Raw genomic sequence first — 21,622 nt, forward strand, 5'->3', positions numbered from 1 at the left:
TAACTTCAGAGGAGAAAAATGTTTCATTGGCCTTTACAGAAGTGATTGCTGTCATTTGTTCAATGTCCACAATATAATTTGTACTGAACATATTATTAATATCTATACATGTGAAGAGGTGATACGTGATGAAAGTCTTCACCTACAAATGGTAAAGTCATGAATAACTTGTGTAAATGGATGTCAGTAAAGCCTTATAAGCAATTGAATATGCATATATTTTTAATAGGTCAGATATTTTACAAGAAAACTACGTTAGAGATAATTTAAAAAGATTAATACGTACGCATTGAGATCCTGCTCCAATTTTTTTTTGTAAAGTCAAAATTATGCAGTATTGTCAAACCTTGAAATGAAAGTTGAGTGAATACTCATTAATTTAAAAAACAAAAACAAGCAAAAAAAAAAAAACAAACCAGAAAAAGCAGTCCACATCATTGAAAATGTTAAAAGAAAGTTTTTCACAGGTGAGAAGGAAATGCTCCTGAGACATACTTATTTGAGATAGTGAATGAAGCAGCATAAAGGATAACACAGTTCTATGTAGTCAGAGAGCAACTGAATTAATGGACAAAGTGAAAAGAAACAAGAAAGGCATAGAATGTACATCACCTGGTGAAAGCCAGAGGACAGAATGTACATCACCTGGTGAAAGCCAGAAGACAGACTTGTAACAGAAATACAGCTACCAGTTCTGTGTCAACAAGATCACCCACTCTCTCTGATTCCCTGAGGGAGCAAGCAAATCAGAATAAAGAAGCTTGTACCATTTAACAGAATTACACAAAATACAATTTAAAATGAGTGTATTTCCTACTGCTTTCCAGATTTGGTTGACTTTCATGAGATGCTTCAACTACCCGGTAAAGGACAATACAGTCAAGCTCACAATTGTGTGGTTCACCCTGTCTTTTGGGTAAGAGCAGTTGAGATCCTGAATCGTTGTTTATGGACTTGACAAAAGAATCATCTGCATGCAAATCTCTGTCATTCGGATTTTTATTTTTTTTTAAAGTCCTTATTCAGTAACTTTATAAAAAATATTATTGTATAGTCTATTCTTGGTCTATACCTGACTCAGAGGATGTCTATCTTAGAACACTGGCGTCTTCTGATATTGAAATCTTTCAGTATTTTTATACAGGCAATTGACAAGCACAGAAGAACTGTGATTGTCTCAACATTTTAGAAATATGAACATTGTGCCATAACTTGAAAGTAAGCTCATATTCTTCAAGTTATTTTTCAGTGAGTCTTCAGGTTAGGCTTAATTTACACACCATTTAGAATCTCTTAGACTGCCTGTTTGTGTCTAAAGGCAAAATTTAAAACAAACACTAGAAAAAGATTAATCTTTGCAGCTCCCACGGTCTGCAGTTTATGAAGAGCTTTATTCTTCATGTCTGGATGCCGATAGGACTTCCCAGGCTGTGTCAGGACAGGGCCTGTTGTCTGAGCCTTTCTCATCTGCCCAGCAAGAAGCAGGACAAGTAGTAACATCACCCTTTGGGACAGAAACAGGTAGAGGGGTAGGGATGGTAACAGAGAAAAGCCAAGATGTGTGGACCATGGCAGATCAGAGCTCTGGCAGCACAGCCCTACTGTGGTCCCGCTGGATCAGACCCCAGGACGTTAACAGCATTTTCTCTATTTCACAGCTACAATGGCTTATCTGTCTGGTTTCCTGATGTCATTAAACACCTTCAATCAGATGAGTATGCATCCCGAGTGAAACTTTTCCGCAACGAGGAGGTTTCAAATTTTGTCTTCAACTTTACACTGGAAAATCAAATTCATAGCAGCGGAGAATACATCAATGACAGGTGTATAGTTGTCTTAATGATAAACAAATGCATGTATTCTGGGAAGTCCAATTAATGTAACATTTTCCCCTATCAACTGGTAGTTGATAGTTTTGTTAGTTTTTTGTTGTTTGTTTGTTTGTTTTTTAATGTCTCTATTCTCAATCTCATACAGTTTACCATAATTCAGTTTTGAATAGTATGTTGGTATATGAGAAGTGCTCCTGTGTACACCTTGCTGACTTTAGTATTGGATCCCTTATGCCAACATTGCCCCCTGCCCTCCTGAAAACAGACTGAAAAGAGGACCGGAAAGCTCACATTAACAGTCTTTCTTTTCACAGTGGGATTCAAAGGTTTTCAGACCCAGCATGTGTCACAACATTGCAGGAAGAAGAGGAAGGATGTACTTTCATTAACGTTGCTATTTTTTATTTGTATTGATTTAAGATGCTTCTTTGAAAATATGAAACATTGAGAGGATAAGATCTTAGCACAGGAAAACAGAAATTAATTACTAGTCCAAAGCAGCTCTAAAATGGGAGGACAACACTTTGGCAATGTCTTTTTTTCTTTTAAACTGAATGTATACTTATTAAGGCTCTAACTAGACTTTTATGGATACTAGGTAACTTAGAAGACAGTTAAACACAGCTGTTTTAAGTGTCTGGTTTCTCTTAAGAGATAAAGAAAACCACCTTTGATTGGTCTCCTGGATAACATGGAGATAAGCAATTATTATTTCCATATGAAAAGATATATATAAAAAATAAAAATAATGATTTTATTAATTGAGGGCTTTTCTTTTTCTTTGATAAGAATTCAAGTTTTGACACAACTTATGCATTGCAGACAAAAATGACCAGTTATCTCATTTTTAAACCAACAATTATATCCCAGTTCCTTTCCAAGAGACATCTGTTCTCCTAACAGCAAAGAACCACTTACAGTCAGTAAGTTTTAGATGTTTTGTACTCTGTCAACCAAGATCTTATTAATCTGAACTAAAAATTACTGTAAAACATTAAGTCCAGTACTAATCCACTCAAAAGCACTTGCAAGTATGCAAATTCAACAGGCATCGGACAGCTATTTGAGATTCACAAGCTATTTTGAGCAGTAAGGTGAACTCTTTTGATAGTCTTTATCCACAAATGTTTCTGTATTCCTGTCACTCTTAATTTCAGTGTTTCCTTCAGCTGGAAGATACTGTAATACTTCACTTTTTACTTCATTACATTTCTGTTTGGTTTGAATTCAGATCACTGTGATTCCATTTTTAATGTAGTCACAACATATTTCCTGTCAAAACTTGATACGTGCATTAGGAGCTTGTAGGACATGCAGTCTGTCCTTCCTATTACATCTAAGTGCTCTTTGTTCTCCTCTGATATTAATTTTTTAAATGGAGAGTGTTATATATAAAATGCTAATGAGTTGATACTGAACGCCAGCCTGATTATAACCAGTGTCGGAAATGAGAAATGATAAAGTAAAACTAATGGGCTGAGAACACCTGCTTTTCTGACCAATACAGAAAGAGAATCATTAGCTAGTAATTCTTCTATGATAATCATAATTAGTTCTTGCTATACATTCTTGTCAATGTGTAATTCCAAAAACATCACTGCTGAGGGTATAATTCCTACAGTTTAAAATGTAACATATTTTGTGTACTGCTGTTCCTACCATCAGACTAACAGTAAGACAAATATTAGCTGATCACATCAGGTTTAATTAGAACAGAATCAGATCTATGTTTGGAAGGGTTTGCTATTTTAACAGTTCTTACGTAACAGTTAAAGATTGTTTTTTGAAGTGCTGCCACTTTGAATGAAGTCTGCCAGCAAAACTGTACATCTTTAATCGCATCTTTTTCCAGACCTCTATGTAAAATGAAGTATATTGGAAAAATGCTGCTATATTACTACAGCTGTCTTTTTTTTAAATTTTGTTACAGTGATATTAGTATTAAGAGTACAATGGAAAAGATTTACGTATTGTTTTAAGCCTAGTAAAGTTTAGTTAGGAAGCAACTACTAGTAAAATTATTTGCCCTTAACTTCATCTATTGATAACTTGATTGATAGTCATGATCGAAAACCAAAGAGTTAAATAAAGGTCAGAAGGAACAAGGATGTTCAGAAATAGAAAAAGCTGCTGACAATACATTTGTTCATGTCTTATGCAGAAAATAATTGCAGTTACATTCACAGACAGAGCTAGGAAACCCATCCTTTCAGCTAGATATCTAGTTGTATAAAATGCCAGCATAATTGTTGTGATAATGGTAAACCAGTCTAAACCATTTTTTAAATCTTGAATGGGTACATTCTGGACTTGAGCCTCACACAGTGCTCAGTGTATTTTTCTGGAGAAGTAGAGGTTCTTTCAAAAATTCTTTCTTTCCAGCTCTTTGGTAACAACAGGTGCTTGTTTGTTCCAAGAGGCTGGGTTTCTGGTGTTTGAGATCCCAATTTATGACTGTAATATTAAATTGCAAGTACTGTTCATTTTACAAGACTGTTGCACGAATGTCATGACATAATTGAACTATTCTCATGGAAATACTTTCACTTGTTATGGCCAGCAGCTATGTGCAGCTATGTACTTTATTAGTCCTTTTTCTGAAAGAGAGTATTCCAGAGTCAGCTAATCATTTATTACATCTCCTGAGTCTCATTAAGTAATCATTGTTTCTGGAGGTGTGATTTCTTAGAAGGATGCCTGTTAAATCTGTGTAACTGCCTCAAGTGGACCTGTTGCTGTTTCTAATCTGTGAAAGGAATCTGATACAAATTATTTGTGCTGGACAGGTTTGTCATGATGAAGTTTAAATCAGTAACCTTTGAAGATTCACTTTTTAAGAACTGTGTGTTTGAAGACATAACTTCCCTGAATACATACTTCAGGAACTGCACTTTTGTGAATACCACCTTCTACAACACAGGTATTACATGAAAAACCTGCACTCTTCATCTGCATATTCTCATTTAATTTTTATGATGTGATTATAAATTCTGAATTTCTGATGATGCATACAGGAAGCCTTCCTGTAGGGAATACAAAGCTGTAAAATCAACAGGCTTCACTAAATAGAGTAATAGTAGAAATAGTAAATAGTATCAGAAGAGAAAGGATCACACCTCCATCTGAAATACTGCAGGCATAATATGGACTCAGATAATAAACCTTTCTTTGATTTTCAACATTCCTAAAGATATTCAAGATTCCTAAAGATATCCAATCTGAAGAGAAGAAACAGATTGCTTTAATCAGGTATTTTATTCTGGCCTAGAAGACATGAAAGTATATTGTGCCTGCTGTAGCATGGGAGAGCAAGTTCAGGATTCATACTATCTCATCATTTCCAATCTACTAAACATTCTAGGACTTGCGTGTTTTTTTTTGTTGTTGTTGTGGGTTTTTTGTGTGTGTTTTGTTTTTTTTTTTCCCCAATTTTTGTACATTATAAGTAAAAGCAGAATCTTGCCAAGAAAGCTTGTGTTCAAAGATAGACAGCAATTTTAATGCTTTTCTGTAGCTCTTGTATTAGCAACAGAGCTAGGCTTCAGGACAAGCAATGCCCAGCTTTTTTCATTTGGAAGAAATGTACTCTTGAATAAGGATTTTAAGGCTGATGAGAAGAGAAGAAATAAAGGAGGAAACATAAGGAGAGACCTCTGAAATGTTATTTAAAAAAGAATGGCCTGAACCACTGCATGTAGTAATGCAACTGCATTCTTATTCAGAAATGCATGAGAATATCACCAGTGTCATGGTAGAGTAGTGACCATCTGACAGATCCTAACAGGTTCTGACTGATAGCTTTCAAAATAATTAGCTAGACACAGAACTATTAAAAAATGGAAGTCAGAAATGTCTGTGGTTAGTTGTGCTTTAATTAGGAATATTTAAACAGTCTCAGCTTAGGCTGAGATTGCAGAGCTCACAACTAGTCAAACAGTTTGATAAACAAAGAACTAATTGCATCACTTTGTCAGATACATTTCTAGTACATTTTCTTCAGACGAGAATGGAGCTGAAAACCAAACTGTCCTCTCAGGAATGAAAACAAGTTTAATCTGAAATCTGCATGAACATTTTCTTTTAAGAGAACTCAAAATAATCATTATCAACTGTTTTATCTGAGAGGTTCTCTCTGAAAGGTATGAAAAACATAGGTCTGATACCAAGTAAGATTGTGGAACAATGGAAATGATGACTGATAAAAACCTGCAGAAATCCTGTGCTTTTTATGCAAGGCCAGCCCTTTAAAGAAGGCCCAAACCAAATGTAGTCCAAACAGGATTGAACTATGTTGATATAATTGACCTAATTCAGGGTCTCCGATGACCTCTTTATGACCTTTGTGTATCTTTCTATTAAGACAAAAGGCTATCAAAATTAACAATGGTAACTAGTGCCCTTTTACGAAGCAGTAAAATCTCCTAGCTGTCATTAAGGATGTCTAAATTTGCATTGTTTTTAATCAAAAGGTGAACATGGAGGCAACTGTTGGCTGAAAACTTTTTTTTCTTCTTTCCACAGATCTCGAGCAATATAAATTTGTTGACAGTGATTTTATAAATTGCACATTTTTTCACATCAGGACAGGATGCCAGATTTCCTTTGATGATGACTACAGTGCCTACTGGATTTATTTTGTTAATTTTCTGGGAACGTTGGCAGTGTTACCAGGGAACATTGTTTCTGCTCTTCTGATGGATAGAATTGGACGTTTAACAATGCTAGGTATGGACTTGACTTTAAAATGGGAAAAATCACCAAGCCCAAAGCTTTTCTTACAAAGTGACATTTTCTCTTCTTAAGGATATTTCTTTATTTTATTTAACTCAAGTATATGAGACATTTATTTTGCTACATTCTGTGAATAAAATGTTAGACAAAGCAAAGAAAAGTCATTATTTCAAGTACAGTTCCACTTCAAATTCTTTTTTTTTCCGTCTCATACATAGGTGGTTCCATGGTTCTCTCTGGCATAAGCTGTTTCTTTCTGTGGTTTGGGACCAGTGAATCCATGATGATAGGTATGTTGTGCCTCTATAACGGCCTCACCATCTCAGCCTGGAACTCTCTTGATGTCATTACTGTAGAGCTGTATCCTACAGACAGAAGGTATGTAAAGATATGTGTCCTTTAACCTTGCTATCAGCAGATGAAGATAAATAGTTAAGTATGAGCTTTACAGCAATAGTGATGTTTTGGATGGATTAAAATCATAATTTGTCTTAGCAATAATAAGAAAAAAAAAGATTATTTAGCTATTTGGTATGTCTTTCACAGCAAATACCACCTAATCACGAAAATACTGCAAATAGGCTGGGACATTTTCCCTGTTTTTCCTTGGGGGAAAAAAAAAAAAAGTAAAACTTTCGAGTTTTCTGACAAATCACAGTGTGTCTCTTCTCTTATCACTCTGCTATTTCTCATGTCACTCAATCGAAGTTTCAAATAAAGTGAAAAACATTCCAGAAGTTTATAAGTGCTGGGCAACTTACTGGCAAGCCTGAGTTTGTCAACAGTGATATAACTGATGTTGGCATTATCCTTTAAGAGAGAAAAACTGTAGACCAGTTGAATAAGTTTTCTTTTCATTTCTATTTTTAAAGAGCATGTGCCTCTTTATAGAAGAAATTAATGTCCATTGTTGTTGTTATATCAAAACAACTACACTAGGCTACTCACGAATCCAAAACACTAAGATTTAATTGTAAACATGACTAGCTTTATTACCTCAGGGAATCTCCTTCTGCAAGAGCTTTTTAATCAGTCAAATACTAAGGTACAATTCTAATGAATATCCTTTATAAGGATATAATTATAAGTTATTTTGTTGGCATTCCTAAACATAGCAGACACAAGCATTTTCTTAAAATGAAATAAAGAAAAATAATTGGAAAACCCATCGGTATGTTAATGGAAGAAAAATAATTCATCATTGCTAGTCATGATTAGAACTATGTTACTGGTATTTATTCTAGGGTACTTGTATTAGTAGCCAGTGATTGTTTTTAACAGTTTCTGCAAGATATTGGATTGTAGTAATTTTTTCCATGTTTTTCTTTTTTAATAATCTTACATGTGTAATAATAATTGCATGGAACCCTGATTCAAAAGTACGCTGGTAGCTGAATTGTTGGGATATTTTTTGGAACAGATTAGATAGAAAGCTTATCACTTTATATTATCAGGGCAAGCAGGCCAAATCTACATGATCCAAGAAAATCATTGCTGACACAAACTGAAGATGGGTTTTCTGGTTCAATCACAACCATTTTTTACCTAGTGGAATTACAAGGAAATGAGCAATTCCAGAAGTCTGTTTCCTACCCATGACTTTTCAAATTGAGGCAAAGGTGCTCACTGCATTGCTGTTTTACTATTCCAGTACATACTTTTGCTTTACTCTCAACCAATGAAATGATCACAAAGCAGCTGAAGCTGCAAGATGGTCTAGAAGAAAAGTGTGTAAAAGGAGGTCAGTTCATGTTAACATGCGCAGGAGACCAAACTGAGCAACCCCTGCTTTTCCTCATACACAACTCTCTTTGGAAATCAGCGAGCTGCCAAGCTACTGGGGCTTTGCCAGTGTAATGCAGGCCATTACAAAAGGTGTTTCTGAGATCATACTCCAAATAATTTACAAGAGACTGTACTGGCTTTCTAACAGATAGGGATTTGGTGAACAATTTGGAAATGGTTTTTGTGACACACAGAACATGCTTTTGTTTCCTCTTCATAACTTGCCCACAATGCAGTTCAAAGGTTGTTTCAAAATCTTAAGAGATTTGAATTCCATATGCATTCAAAATCACCTGTATCTATATTTATTTTAAATATAATGTCTGGATTTGAAGCAATTCAGTTGTTTCTTCTAAGTTTTTGGTAAGTGTGTAGTTGAAGAAGGGTAGAAAACAAGACTTGTGAGGAGTGGCTGAGGGGATTATGACTGTTAAGTCTGAAGAAGAGGTTTCTGTGGGGAGATGTTGCTCACAATGACTATCCAAGAGGAGGTTGCAAAAAGGTGGGTGTAGGCCTCTTTTCTCCAGTGACAAGTGATAGGATGCAAGGAAACAACCTGAAGTTGTGCCAGGGAAGGTTTAGATTGGACTTTAGGAAGAATTTCTTTACAGATAAGCACTGTAACAGGCTGCCCAGAAAAGTGGTAGAGTTCCCATCCCTGGAAGTATTTAAGAGACGTGCAACATGACGCTCAAGGGACATGGTTTAGTGGTGGGATTGGTATGTCTGGCTGAGGTTGGACCTAATGATCTTGAAGGTCTTTTACAAGTTGGATGTTTCTATTATTTTATATTTTATGACACTGTAACATAAGTTTAGCTCGTATGTTCTTTATGGACTCTGAGTTAATTTTCACAATGGCTAAAATAAGAGACTTCAAGATTGTAAACATGTCAAGTGTTTTTCAGACAGATAAAAAAGTTGTGTTAGAAGGTAGAAGATATATTACAAATATTAGTCATAGGTAGGTTTCACTTTTCCAGTTAAAAAACACTTGGTAGTGTTTAAAGATTAATATATGACATTATTTAATGTGATAGGTACTTTTCAATGCACAGATTTTAAAGCACAACAGCAACAAGAAGCCATAAATAAGCCAATTTCTAGTAAGCAAGAAAATTAGTGAAGTTGCAGTATTATCTATTATTTCGTAGGTTGTCTCATCTTTTATCTCATCTTTTGTCTTCTCTTCTTAATGGCCTGTGCTTTTCTGGATTCACCGTCAACAGATTCTGAAGTCTTTGGTCTGTTGTAACCCTCTTGAGAGCCAAACCATATTGTTCCATAGGTCTAAAAGTCCTTCTCTAAAGTAGAATTATTAAACCTCTTGTGAACAGTTTTGTGTCGAGTGAGTTTCTTCTCTTTGACAATGGAGTGATTTTCTACTCTGTTGTAAGCGTTCTGTATTTTCAGAGAGCTACTTTGAAAAGAGAGGATGCAGAAATTATGGCACTGAGGAGAAAGATAATGCTGCCAAAACTGACTTCAGATGCCAGATTTGTCGCTTGTGGGACCTGTTATTACTGTCACTTAGCATTTCAGAAGAGGGAATGTGCTCAGAGTATAACTTTCACTATAGCTGGAAGTATTCAGCACTTAGACGAGACAAACTTGAAGGTGCTAAGCTGAGCAGCCAGAAAATCTGAACTGCACATTAATGACTATTTAGTTAGCTTAAATGATTTGTTAGCATCATATAGAATTCTGTGGCAGAAATAGGGATTGTGTACTTTCTCCTGAGAGCGCTCAGCTACCTTATCCTTGAGACTGCTTGTTCATCATACAGACCCAACCCAGCAGTGCCCCTTCCATCTTCGGTAACATGTGAGGAAAATCAAGTGTCCTTCACTACATGATTCATGTTTTATCCCTCAAGCTGTCTTTGTTCTGTGCATTGGCAGAGTGATGTGGAAAAAAAATGATGAGGTAATTATGGATTGTGCTGTAACGTGTGCGCCCAAGGGGCTTGAAGTAACATTGCATAATTTCCTAGCTCTGCCCGTAATGCAAATATGACTAGAAGGGAGTTAAAATTTTATGAAAAAGCAACATGTAGGAGATTATTATCACTTTAAAATGCAATCATTATTCATATGAATGTTTAATGTTTTCTTGTGAATTTGGGAAGCAGTAACTTTATAAGCCAAGGCTCTGGTCCAGGAATGTACACAATAAATAAATTGAAATCTTGTATCTCCCACAAAGTAAATCAAGGTCAGATTGCATCAGATAGCCAACGATTCATAGGTTTGCTAAGGCTGCCAGACATCTGGGTTTGAATCGTGGCCAGGAATATTTAGAATTCAAGATGTGCTATAAAATGATTTCATCCTGTTTTGCCTGTTTTAATATCTCTGAAAGAAGTTCATAAGAGTTCGGTCATGATTAAGAATTAAGTCACCTATCTTCAGTTCATTATATTTAGCTTTTTCTTCTCTTCTGAAGCCCTGAGAATCCATCCCAAGAGAAATAAACCCTATTCTCCAAATGCCTTAAGTCCAACTTTTTATTGTTCTCGTTGTCAGAAGAGAAGTTTTCTATTCGAGTCAAAACAGCAGTCATTAATCTACTGTAGATTCCTTGGCAGCTATTTTCTACTGCCATCCTGTGGATGTGGTTCAACTGCACTTTGCTGAAATTGAAAGGTGGTGTTTTTAAGGTAAGAAATACAGCACCAATGCCGCTTCTTAGGCAATTGTAAGGGAAGAAGGTACATTAACTTGTTTTATTTGCACACTAAATGCTGTAATTGGTAAGCCAATGATATGCATTTGTGTACTGACTTTTAAAAAATCCAAAAATGTTTTATCTGTAGAAAATCGTCAATAGCACATTCAGAAACTCTTGTTTTCGTAATATTTGTGTATTATCAACCCCCACAAAAATGCTATGCTGAGTCTATTGTAAAGCAATTGGTAGGTTGAGCACCAGCTCTGGCAAGAAGGATATCAAATGTCCATGTTATGTATATTTAGTAGCACTCTATTACAGGAAAATTAAGTTTTGGGGTGCTCCATAAGCAATGGAAAAGTGATTTTAAACTATTTTATTTCGATAAACAAGCACCTTGTCTAAGAAGGAGCATACATGGCAACTAGGAAGCAATCTCTTTTAATCTGAAGGCTTGGATAATCCTTCTATTTTTAACTTTGGATTCTTGCCGCTTGTTATGTCGGGCTGGGGTGAAAGGAAGCTCACTGTTTTTCTTTGTCACAGATTTCCCACCACCTGACGTAAAATACATTTGGTAAAATTCTTTTTCTCTGACACTTAACTTTCTACCAGACCTGATGTTTTTACAGAACTTTCATATTTTTCTTTAATATTAATACTAAAATCTCTCTATTCTCTCTATCTCTTTTGTTTTTAACCTTTTCCTCTCTGTTTGTGATAAAGTCTTGGTTGGAACTTGATCTTTGAGGTCCCTTCTAACACAGTCCATTCTATGATTCTATGAAGTCTTATTTGCCACATCCTTTCCTCTGCTTGTTTCTCCTTCCTATCTCCACTCTCTGTCACCCTAGAAGATGTATCAGTTGGGAGATCCTTACCTATTAGGAGCTTCTTCCCTTTCTGGACCATTTCTTCCAGGTATTCTTCTGATACTGAGCTTTGTGTGGCCTGATGGTACCAACTTGTCTGTAACTGACACTTGATAACAGGCTTTGAAAGTATACTTACTCCAGAAGTGTGGTTCTTCACTACTTCCATTAGCACATCTCCCAGTGCTCCTTTGAACTATTTCTCCAAAAGTCTTAATCATTCCTCTTCTGAGGAGAGCATTTTGAAGAAATTGCTGCAAACATGTCCCTTGCAGGAAGATTCTGAAGCAAGACTTAAAAAATAGCGTGCTCTCAGAGAGATCTTGCTTGGTTGCACTGCCCTGCAGTAGCAGACATTTGTCATACATACTTCCTAGGAGTACAGACTGTGTATGAGTAGAAGATTTCCATTTCTTTACATAGAGTCTCAGTATAATAACTAGGTAACCGTTTAGTCACTCAATCCATTAGTATTTATGTTAATATTTTCTGCTTAGACTGGAGGCATTTTTCCTTCTAATAAAAATAGCTTAATATTAACAATGTAGAGATGTGGTTTTCTAAAAAAAAGCTTCTATCCTCCTAAGTGCTATTATTTTGTCCCAGTGAGCACAGTGTGAGCTCCTTGTATTCCTTCTCCCTTTCACTTCTTGAGATTTGAGAAATGTTAGAGACTCTTACCATTCTACCAATGATATTGTTAGAACATTTTTGTTAGGACAAGATTATTCTTGCAATTATGAATCATACGGTCATGTCATAACACATTTTATTAAAATGATAGCAGTTTGCATAATGCATTTACAGGTTGGCAACCAAATATTTTGCTCTACAAAGCAAAAGCCCTGCTGAGTTTCTCATACCATACTCCTTTTTTCATAAGATTTTCTGGGTCTTCTGTCCCAAACAAGGCTTTTTTAAAGCCTCATGCTTCTTGCTCCTAAGAGAGAGCCAATCATTATTATTACAGGTCTCAGTGGCCTTTTGCAAAAGTACTCAGTGAATGTGCATACTGCATATAGGAAATCCATTTCTATTCAGCTGCAGGTTTTGCTGTTGTGTAAAAGTACAAAGTCATTATTTCCCCATTGTGATTTCTGGAGGGCAAAATAAATTTGTCTCCATAAAATGCTGCCACAGTAGAAACAGAATTTCACATAAAAAAAGACCAGGTACAGAATACTTGTTGGCATTACTTCTGTGTAAGGTATTGGGCCTACACTGATTTATTCCACTCAAGATTTATTTTAAAGGCTTTTAATCTTGTATGCACGTGTAAATTTATCCTGTTTTTGTTTGTTTGTTTGTTTGTGTGTTTGTTTTCTTTTAGGGCAACCGGCTTTGGCTTTTTGAATGCACTATGCAAAGCAGCAGCTGTACTTGGAAACTTGATATTTGGTTCCCTTGTTGGTATCACCAAAGCAATCCCTATTCTCCTTGCTTCTACTGTTCTAGTATGTGGAGGTCTGGTAGGACTTCGACTTCCTGACACAAGAACCCAGGTGTTAATGTAACAGGGAGAAGCCATTTTCTGTTTCTTTTTTCTTTGTACAAATGTCAGGTCTCCTGTTTGGTGGTGCAAAGGCTTCAGATTATTAGTGCTTGGTTGAGTATTCGGATGGCAGAAACCAAACACAGGTGTGTGGAGTAGCAGAAATCTAAAGACAATTCTGAAAATTTTAGATTTCTCATTCAATTGCTTGCATATTTTGCTATTTAGAACTATTTCACTTCAAACAGCAAGGCTACCTCCAAAAACTTCCAATGAAATGTCCAGGAAGATAAGAAACATATTGATAATTTGATATTTAAAATGCAAACAGTCATATTTCTTAAAAACACATGCTAAATTTGGCCATGGCCCTATGAGCTCTTGTAGCAGTGAAGCCATGCAAATCAATTACTTGAGAATGATATGTGTATCAATGCATGCAGCAGCAATCAGGAATCTGTGCAGAGTACATTGGTACTGAAAATGCTGACCTTCAATAGCCAAGTTTATTAATAAAAATTTCTACATTTTAAGCCGGAGGCTTGGACAAAAGCGTCAGTGGCTCTTCATTGGCAAACAGCTTTATGTCGATTCAATCTAAAGCAAAGCTTACCATCTATACCCCATATTTGTTGAGAAGAAGGCAGCAGCTGTTGTGGGGAGATGAAAGGCCTAACGTGACTTAGGATAATGAGATTAATAAAATAAGCACTTTCACTCTTCTCTGCTAGTCCTCCAGAAAAAAATAAATAAATAAATAAATAAAAATAAAAAGAAAGAAAAAAAAGTTTTCTTCTAATTTGTGGCATCTGCAGTATTTTTTCCATTTTAAAACAGAGAATGCATCTGATTGAGTGAGGTGACTCAATGCAAAAAACATTATTTACGCTATTGAATCGTAGAATCATAGAATCACAAGGTTGAATCACAAGGACCTACAGGATCATCTAGTCCAACCATGCAAGTATGCATCAAACCATGCAAATGTTGCACCAAACCGTGCAAGTATGAATCAAAGAAAAATCAAACCAATGAATTGGAAAAAGAGCAAGATACTGTCAGAAAAACTTATTTGGTATTTACATTTTTCTTTGGAATTTACACTTCAAATACAAGTTTCTTTGTCAGAGAATACCACCTACTAAATTTAGTCAGGTCATAACTTCAGGGTAATCTGATTAAAATCTCTCAAAACATTTTTGTAAAATATTAAAACAAAGAAAAGCAATAATAAAAACACCTGAATTAATTTCATAGCTTATACCCTCCTTCATATAACCATATACTCATGATTTTTAATATCCTAGAGATACATCAGTGTATAATGATAATATCTCCCTGAAATGCCGTTAAGAAAAAAACAGTGTCAAGTCTGCAGGGATTGGTCATAAGACAAAATGTAAGTATGGCAAATAAATGCTAACAAAAAAGTTCCTCATAAGCCATATGCTATGAATTGTTTCAGACTGCAATAAAACCATCCCCACCAGTTCTGCTGCCCTGTAAAACGCTATCAGATCTCTTTAAAATGTTAGCATTCAAATTAAATGTAGATACAGTGGACAAAGGGAGCACATTCCCCTGATGACAGAAACTGGCTTTACTTTCAGTGAAGCTATGACCTAGCTGTATTTTTAATTTCCATAGAATAACTTTCATGTAAATCATAAGGGAAAATTTATCAGTGCTTTTTCTAATTATGTCTCACTACTTTCATTAGGTGACTGAATCACTGCCAAAGAAATTAGGCTTTCAGATAAGGTCTGTATAGTAAACTAGATTTTTCATGATTTTTTCTTCCTCCTATGCAGGAAGTAGTAGTATTTATCCCTGCATTTTGTCAATTGTCATCTTAGTTATTTTGAAAAAGTAAGTAGAAGATGGTAAAAACGTCCAAGACCATCTATCACGTTTAAAGTTTACTGCTTGATTTACAGAATATGGAAGTTTCAGTTTTGAATAAATTCCTCTGTGTTGTAACACCATAAGATGAACCCAAGATGGGGTTTCCGCTGTTAACAAATGACTAAAGTGACTAAATTAAAAAAGCAACTGAAAACTAGTGGCCATTTTTTTTTATGTTGATAATTAAAATACTGTATATCAAGAATTTTAGTAAGTTTATTTCACAATATAAACAGTCCAAATGCCCAAGATAAAATATTTTATAATTAAATCTTATTTTAACATGTCTTTTAAATTTCTAAACATATTTCAAAAAAGGAAGAATTGTGTTTCATAAAGGTAAGAATAAAAGTCTGGCCTTAGATTAGCATCTGTGGCTTTTGTCCACTAGACGGAATCCTTACAGCACTTCAAGTCTATCCTTCCTCATAAGAATTATATTTGCTTTTGGCTGTATTTCTCTGTGCCATTCATTAGTTACATGTGCCCACTTCCTTGTATTTACTCTACATCTTATTTGAAATCTGAAGCCTTTGTACATGTCTGGAATGAACCTCAACAGCAGTGATAAAAAATTACATTGTTTTATTCTGCACTGAACTCTTCAAATTCTGTCCAACTGTATGTAACACTGAAGAACATCCTGACCGTACCATATGATAACTGTGAAGGAAATGGGCCATAGGAAAATAACATTCAACTTTCAAGGTTCTGGTTAAACACTAATACACTGAAATCTCATCACTTTAGAAAGTATGCTGTTTGCAGTGCTGATTCTTGTCCTAAACCTTAGCCACATAATGAGTATATAATTTAGTCTGAATTTAATGAAGTGAGCAGCCTGAGATCCTGTTTGGAACATATTAATAGCAGGGATAAGACAAAGAAAGTAACCAACACATGGACCTTGCTTGGTCCAGGATTAGAGTGATTGATCTGAAGTAGGAAAATGAAAAAGGAGAACAATATGTAGAAGAAAGGTGAAAAAGTAAGCAAAAGAGAAAAATTATGCAAAAGTCCACAAATATTTCCAACATACTAAACAAAACCTGAAGCTGGAATCTTCCTAGCTGGTGAGCCAGTTGGCTCAAGATTGTTGAAACTGTGTGTGAGCCAGCATGACAGCTGTTTGCACAATCAAGTGGTTTGGTCTTGAATGCAGTGGAGATCTACTCCATGAAGACAAAATGAGTTAATGCCATTTCAAACTACGAGTACTTGATTACATACTTATAATCAACAGTTTGGAATGGGAAAAAATGATCTGGATGCAAATGTTATTTAGGTTATACACTGAACTTATTTGTCTTGTCTTTAGTGAATTTTTCTCTTTTGCAGCTTCCAAAGTGATCTCAGGTAATAAATATTGGACAGTATGAATTTTGCTTTCTTTCTAACCCCATTCATTTATATCTCATGCAAAGGGTCACGTAATGGTCTGTGTAGAATCCTGATAAACCTATAATTAAGAGGTCATGTGCATATACTTTCAAAACAGAATAGAATACCATAATGGTCACTGTTTTTAATTGTGAAAACACCAGCAAAATAGACTGAATGCATTGATTTTTGCCAGATATATTTTACTTATGTTAGTTTTTACTCATGGCAAGTTGACAGAAAAGCTTAACATAGCAGACTCCTTTTTCTTGAAAGCATGTTATTCGTTGTGTTTGTACATTTTAACCAGGCTGAATATAGTCATGTCATTTAGAAGCAAGCATTACAATATATTTCATTGACTGCTGAGTACAGACTCCTAACAATGGAACTAGCTAGGAGTACGTTCTTACGGTCGCCTTCCTTCCTGCTTGAATTTAGCTGGTAACCTTCCAAAAGTGTGTTCTAGAATTTTAGCCAGTGATAAAGCATTAGACCTCGTTCCTGATGGGTACACTAGTCCACTATCCTCTTAGGAAAGTAGAGCATCATATGGCTGCTAAGTCAGTTCTTGCTCTTTCTTCTCATATAATTTGATTCCTTTCATCCCGAATTGTTTTTCTTACTAGAGCACCAACTTTAAAGAATTAAAACCCACTGCTCATGCTCTCAATTGCTTCTGACTTTTTGGTAACATTCAGTAACATAGTTTGACACACAGCTTTGGAATTTTAAACTAAGATGGAAAATGAAGTCCTTCTGAAAATCTCACTTTTTTGAAGGAACAAGACTACATATTTCTCTAGATATCTCTCCGAGACCTACAACATATGGTTACCTATTGCAGACCAGCATCTCCAGAGATGATTTAAGATCAAATTGAAAAAAGCAGTCAGCAGTTTCTTCTTTCTGATGTACTAAGTCACTGCATTAAAGCATGAATGAGCATGAAGATCTATGTAATAATCTCACGATACTACAGTAGTTTTAAATATTGAAGGAGCAGGAAGGAGCAGGATATTCACCATGGCAACAAAAATAAAGAATGCAGGTAGCAGTAATTGATTTTTAAAAATTTAGCATCCTTGGTTAAGAATTAGAAGAAATCATGAGGCTGGTTTCAGCACACAGATTAATTGCAGGCTGAATGAGAGTAAGTGAAAGTAGAAGAGACCTGCAGGCAGTTTTACCAGTTGATGATTTCTGTTTAATTCAAGTCCTGAGTAGAATTTCAGATGTACTGACTGTGCTAATTTCACATCATCACTTGATCCCTCTCTTGCCTCCAAACTGTATGCAAAAGCCTGCCTTTTCATGCTGTGTTTTCTTTACAAAGAACACTGAAGACTACTAATTCAGGCAAATAACTCAATATTTTACAGTGAGGTTAATGAACAAGAAGGCAGGAAATGCAGAGGAAAAACAGTCTTTCAAACTTATTTGATTCTGGAGCATGGTTACTGAACATATGTTTTCTTTCAAGACTCCGGAGGAAATGGAGCATTTCTGTTCTCACTTCTTGTGTCTTTAACCCCCTGAGTGCAAGGATTCATTTTTAATCTTCTGATTGAATTTGCAATTACATTGCCAGGTTACCAAGTAGGAAACATGGGTTATAGCTTGTATTAGCATGGTAATGTCTTGTTTAGGTAAAGAGGTATGACTGGATGTAAACATCTCTTTCTGACTAACAAAGATCTTTTTAAAACTTAATGGTAGGAAAGAGAGATAAAGTCCAGCACATAGACTTATACTGTCTATATAGGGAACTGAGGGCTATGCCATATTTCTAAGAACAGGAATCAGAAGTAGTGCCTCAAGAGCAGGTGTAGACTCCATCACTGTAGAAGAATTAAAAATCAGAGCATAATTTCCTCCAAGTGGAGCTTAGCTAAGTGCAGGAACACGGAGATTTGTCTGTATTTCCACTCACTGCACTGCCAGAGCAGCAGGATGTAAATAAGGTCCATTCTGAGAGCTCTTCTTTCTATTAGTTCATCCTCCAGTTATCTGTGAATTCTGTTTAGGTCTGGTTTACACATTAAAAAGCTGATACTTCAGAAGATGATGGGGCAGAAAAATAGTGGAATCAAATTGAATACCAAGAATCAGTAGGGAGATTTGAAGTCTTGGAGTTCAGTTATTTTTATTTTTTGCAGCTGTTTTCTTTAAAGCCTACCTGCAGCTTTATAATACAGTTGTACTGAATTATTACACCACTGGAGGTGAATACATATACAGGCACATGTGTGTCTGTGTGAGGATACATGCATACAGACACACACAACACAGGTTGATGTAGGATCTAAGCATTACTTTCTGCATTATGCATTATTCTTGGAGCACAAATACCATTCTGTTCATTTCCTTGTGCAAAACCCTTTGCTTATCCATGCACAACATTAATCGTAAATGCCAAGATGCATCTCAGTTGGGCTTTAGTTTTCTGCCACTGGAGGAGAAATGATCTGAAAAGTAAGGTTTGACTTAGCTGTAGCCTTCCACCAGCCACACTGTGCCAAACAGTGAGACAATGCACCGTACAGAGGAACTGGTCTTGTTTCAGTGACTAGGAGAAACTCTCAGATATATAAGCGCTTTGAGTTTTGTCTTATTCGAATAAAAGTCTTAACAAACTTAATGGGGATCTTAACATGTTAACTTCTGTGTAACATATGAGAAAATGTCTGTGTCTTCCTGTACTGTATGCTTTTCATTGTTCCTGCATACATGCCTGATGTTGTTATAGTAATGTGGTTATTCTATTGTTTACTGTTGTTCTTATCAGCAATCTTTGACCAGCCTGGAACAGAGCCATTGCCAGGTTTCTTTCATTTAATGATTAACATCCCCAGAGATCTACTACAATAGCATTGCAGTATAAATTAATTCCAGCTACCACCTGAGTAAATCCAGACTGAAAACTGCAGCATATGTGCACACACATTGACACAGAGCTGTGAGAGTGGGGAGAGCTCTGTCAAAAGCTCTGTCATACACTGCATTACTCCTTCCCAGTTTTCAGAATTCTCACTCTGCCTTCTGCTTCTATGCACATGTTCTATAGAACTAAAAAACCTCTAGAGGAAAATGAATATTCCTTTCAGTGGACTTAAAAATGTGCAGTTGCCATAGGGAAGCTAACTGCTTTAATAGTGAGACAAAAACGGCACTGTTTCAAAAAGCAAACATATTAAATACTTAATTGTGTATATTGGCATGTGGGAGTTTATGTTGATGTAAGAGAAATGAGTTCATCTAGCCCTTTTTAATAAACATGCATAAAACTATTCATGTTTTAAAAGCCTAGCTTTTCCCTGTGAGTGCAGTGTTCCCCCAAAAATAACAGTACTTTTAATAGCATCCAGTGGTGCATGTCTAATGTGTCAAATAACTTATTTCAGCCATTTTTCAAAGAATGTGATAATAAAATTTCCCAGTAAATCTTTCCATTAATAGATATTTTGCTCTCAAATGCTTAAAATGTTGACATCAAAATTATGTCCCTTACTTGGGACATACGTGTCATTTTACTCTATGTTTTCTTTTGAGAGTGCAGTTTTCTCTGCAAAATATAATACTGCAAAAGTCAGGCATTAAAGAAGATCTCTTATATTGGTGTAACGTGTTGGCATTGTAAGGTTATTGATTTTCTTTAAAACTTGTCAGCATCCCCTAATGCTGAACAACAGAAGGGAAAAGTGTAGTTTTTCTTTTTCTTTTTCTTTTTTTTTGTGTGTGTGTGTGTATGTGTGTGAGCTATTTCCTCCTCCCAATTTCTCCTACCAACCTTTCACCCAAATTGCCATTTGGGAATACAATTTTTCAAGCTGTTTCTAGCATACAGTAGTTCAGGTGTGCTAGTATGCCTATGTCATCAAGAAATTCATAACCATTTCTGACATTTTCAATTTCTTTACTTGAGAAACCATGTAGATATTGTGTATATGGTAATGGGGTATTTTGGAGTTGAATTCCCATTTACAAGTTTAATTTCATAGGTATAATTTACATCAAGATCTTGGCAATGGTCCTGGCCTCTGGTTTTTAATTTCTTTTTTCTTTCCTGCTATGTGTGATCTTCTGTGATGCAGGGTACAGTCATCACTATTGTACATATGTGTTTGCATGTGTGCGCATTGATAAACTCTCTTTTGGAGTTCCAAATTTTTCCTTTTAAGTCCAGATGGTACACTTGTGAACTCATCTTTCCAGTATACTCCTCTGTGTCAGATCGCCAACTACCAAAATGTTTGACCAAGTGTTTTTATTAAGTACACTGAGGAAAGTTGTATGTATACTTGTGAAAGGGCATGCTGTGTAGCATGACTGTGTACAGTATAAATCTATAAAACGTGGAAGTGTTTATAAATTTATCTGCCAAATATTTATCATCCATGTAACAAATGCGAAGTTATTTAGTGTACATCAGATTAATAAAGGGGCATTTTTTGCTCTACTATATTCAAATAAAGGTTTGTTCTCTGCAGTGAATGAACATAAGGTGTGATAATAGCCAGAACATCATTCTTCACTACTCACAAAATACTGGAAACAGTTGTTTTACCTCAGTTCAAGATTCCTATGGCTTTCTGTTACGTTCTCTTTAGTGCTTGTAATAGAGGCAGAACCTACAAAGAAAAAAACATGGAACAAGTTAATAAAGTGACATAAATGACAATAAAAAAAGGACAGATTTCAGGTTACTATGGTTGCAGGAGACAAAGTTTCACAGTTAGCCATCTGGGGTTCACATTTTTATGATATGTAATTGCACAAAATAAACATCTGGTCACAACGTAGCTGCATTGAAAGGCTCTGTTATCACCCCAAGAATCTAATCTAAGTCTGTGTGGAGAACTTACTGCTGCAAGGTATGATAATCTGTGCATCCAAAAGGCCAGCTGGAATTTATGCAATAAACTATGGTTCTACAAGAAAGTGGTATCCAGCAA

At 35.6% G+C, this 21,622-nt stretch overlaps 2 protein-coding genes and 1 long non-coding RNA gene across 3 annotated transcripts in view; 2 read left to right on the forward strand and 1 right to left on the reverse strand.

Moving 5' to 3' along the window:
• SV2C (synaptic vesicle glycoprotein 2C) overlaps positions 1–21,141 on the forward strand; it is a 98,830-nt gene extending 77,689 nt beyond the window's left edge. Inside the window, exons 8-13 of the mRNA XM_052670719.1 lie at positions 828–916; positions 1,659–1,823; positions 4,619–4,752; positions 6,354–6,557; positions 6,782–6,941; positions 13,221–21,141. Coding sequence (XP_052526679.1) covers positions 828–916; positions 1,659–1,823; positions 4,619–4,752; positions 6,354–6,557; positions 6,782–6,941; positions 13,221–13,404 — 936 coding nt within the window. The 3' untranslated portion in view covers positions 13,405–21,141. The remainder of the gene's footprint in view (positions 1–827; positions 917–1,658; positions 1,824–4,618; positions 4,753–6,353; positions 6,558–6,781; positions 6,942–13,220) is intronic.
• LOC128074677 (uncharacterized) overlaps positions 1–21,622 on the reverse strand; it is a 406,066-nt gene that overhangs the window by 146,435 nt on the left and 238,009 nt on the right. The window lies entirely within an intron of this gene.
• Positions 1–21,622, forward strand: part of IQGAP2 (IQ motif containing GTPase activating protein 2) — a 228,026-nt gene that overhangs the window by 72,742 nt on the left and 133,662 nt on the right. The gene's annotated exons all lie outside the window — the stretch shown is intronic.

The sequence above is a fragment of the Tympanuchus pallidicinctus genome, unplaced genomic scaffold (genome assembly GCF_026119805.1).
Source record: "Tympanuchus pallidicinctus isolate F22 unplaced genomic scaffold, pur_lepc_1.0 scaffold9, whole genome shotgun sequence".
NCBI classification, from domain to species: domain Eukaryota; kingdom Metazoa; phylum Chordata; class Aves; order Galliformes; family Phasianidae; genus Tympanuchus; species Tympanuchus pallidicinctus.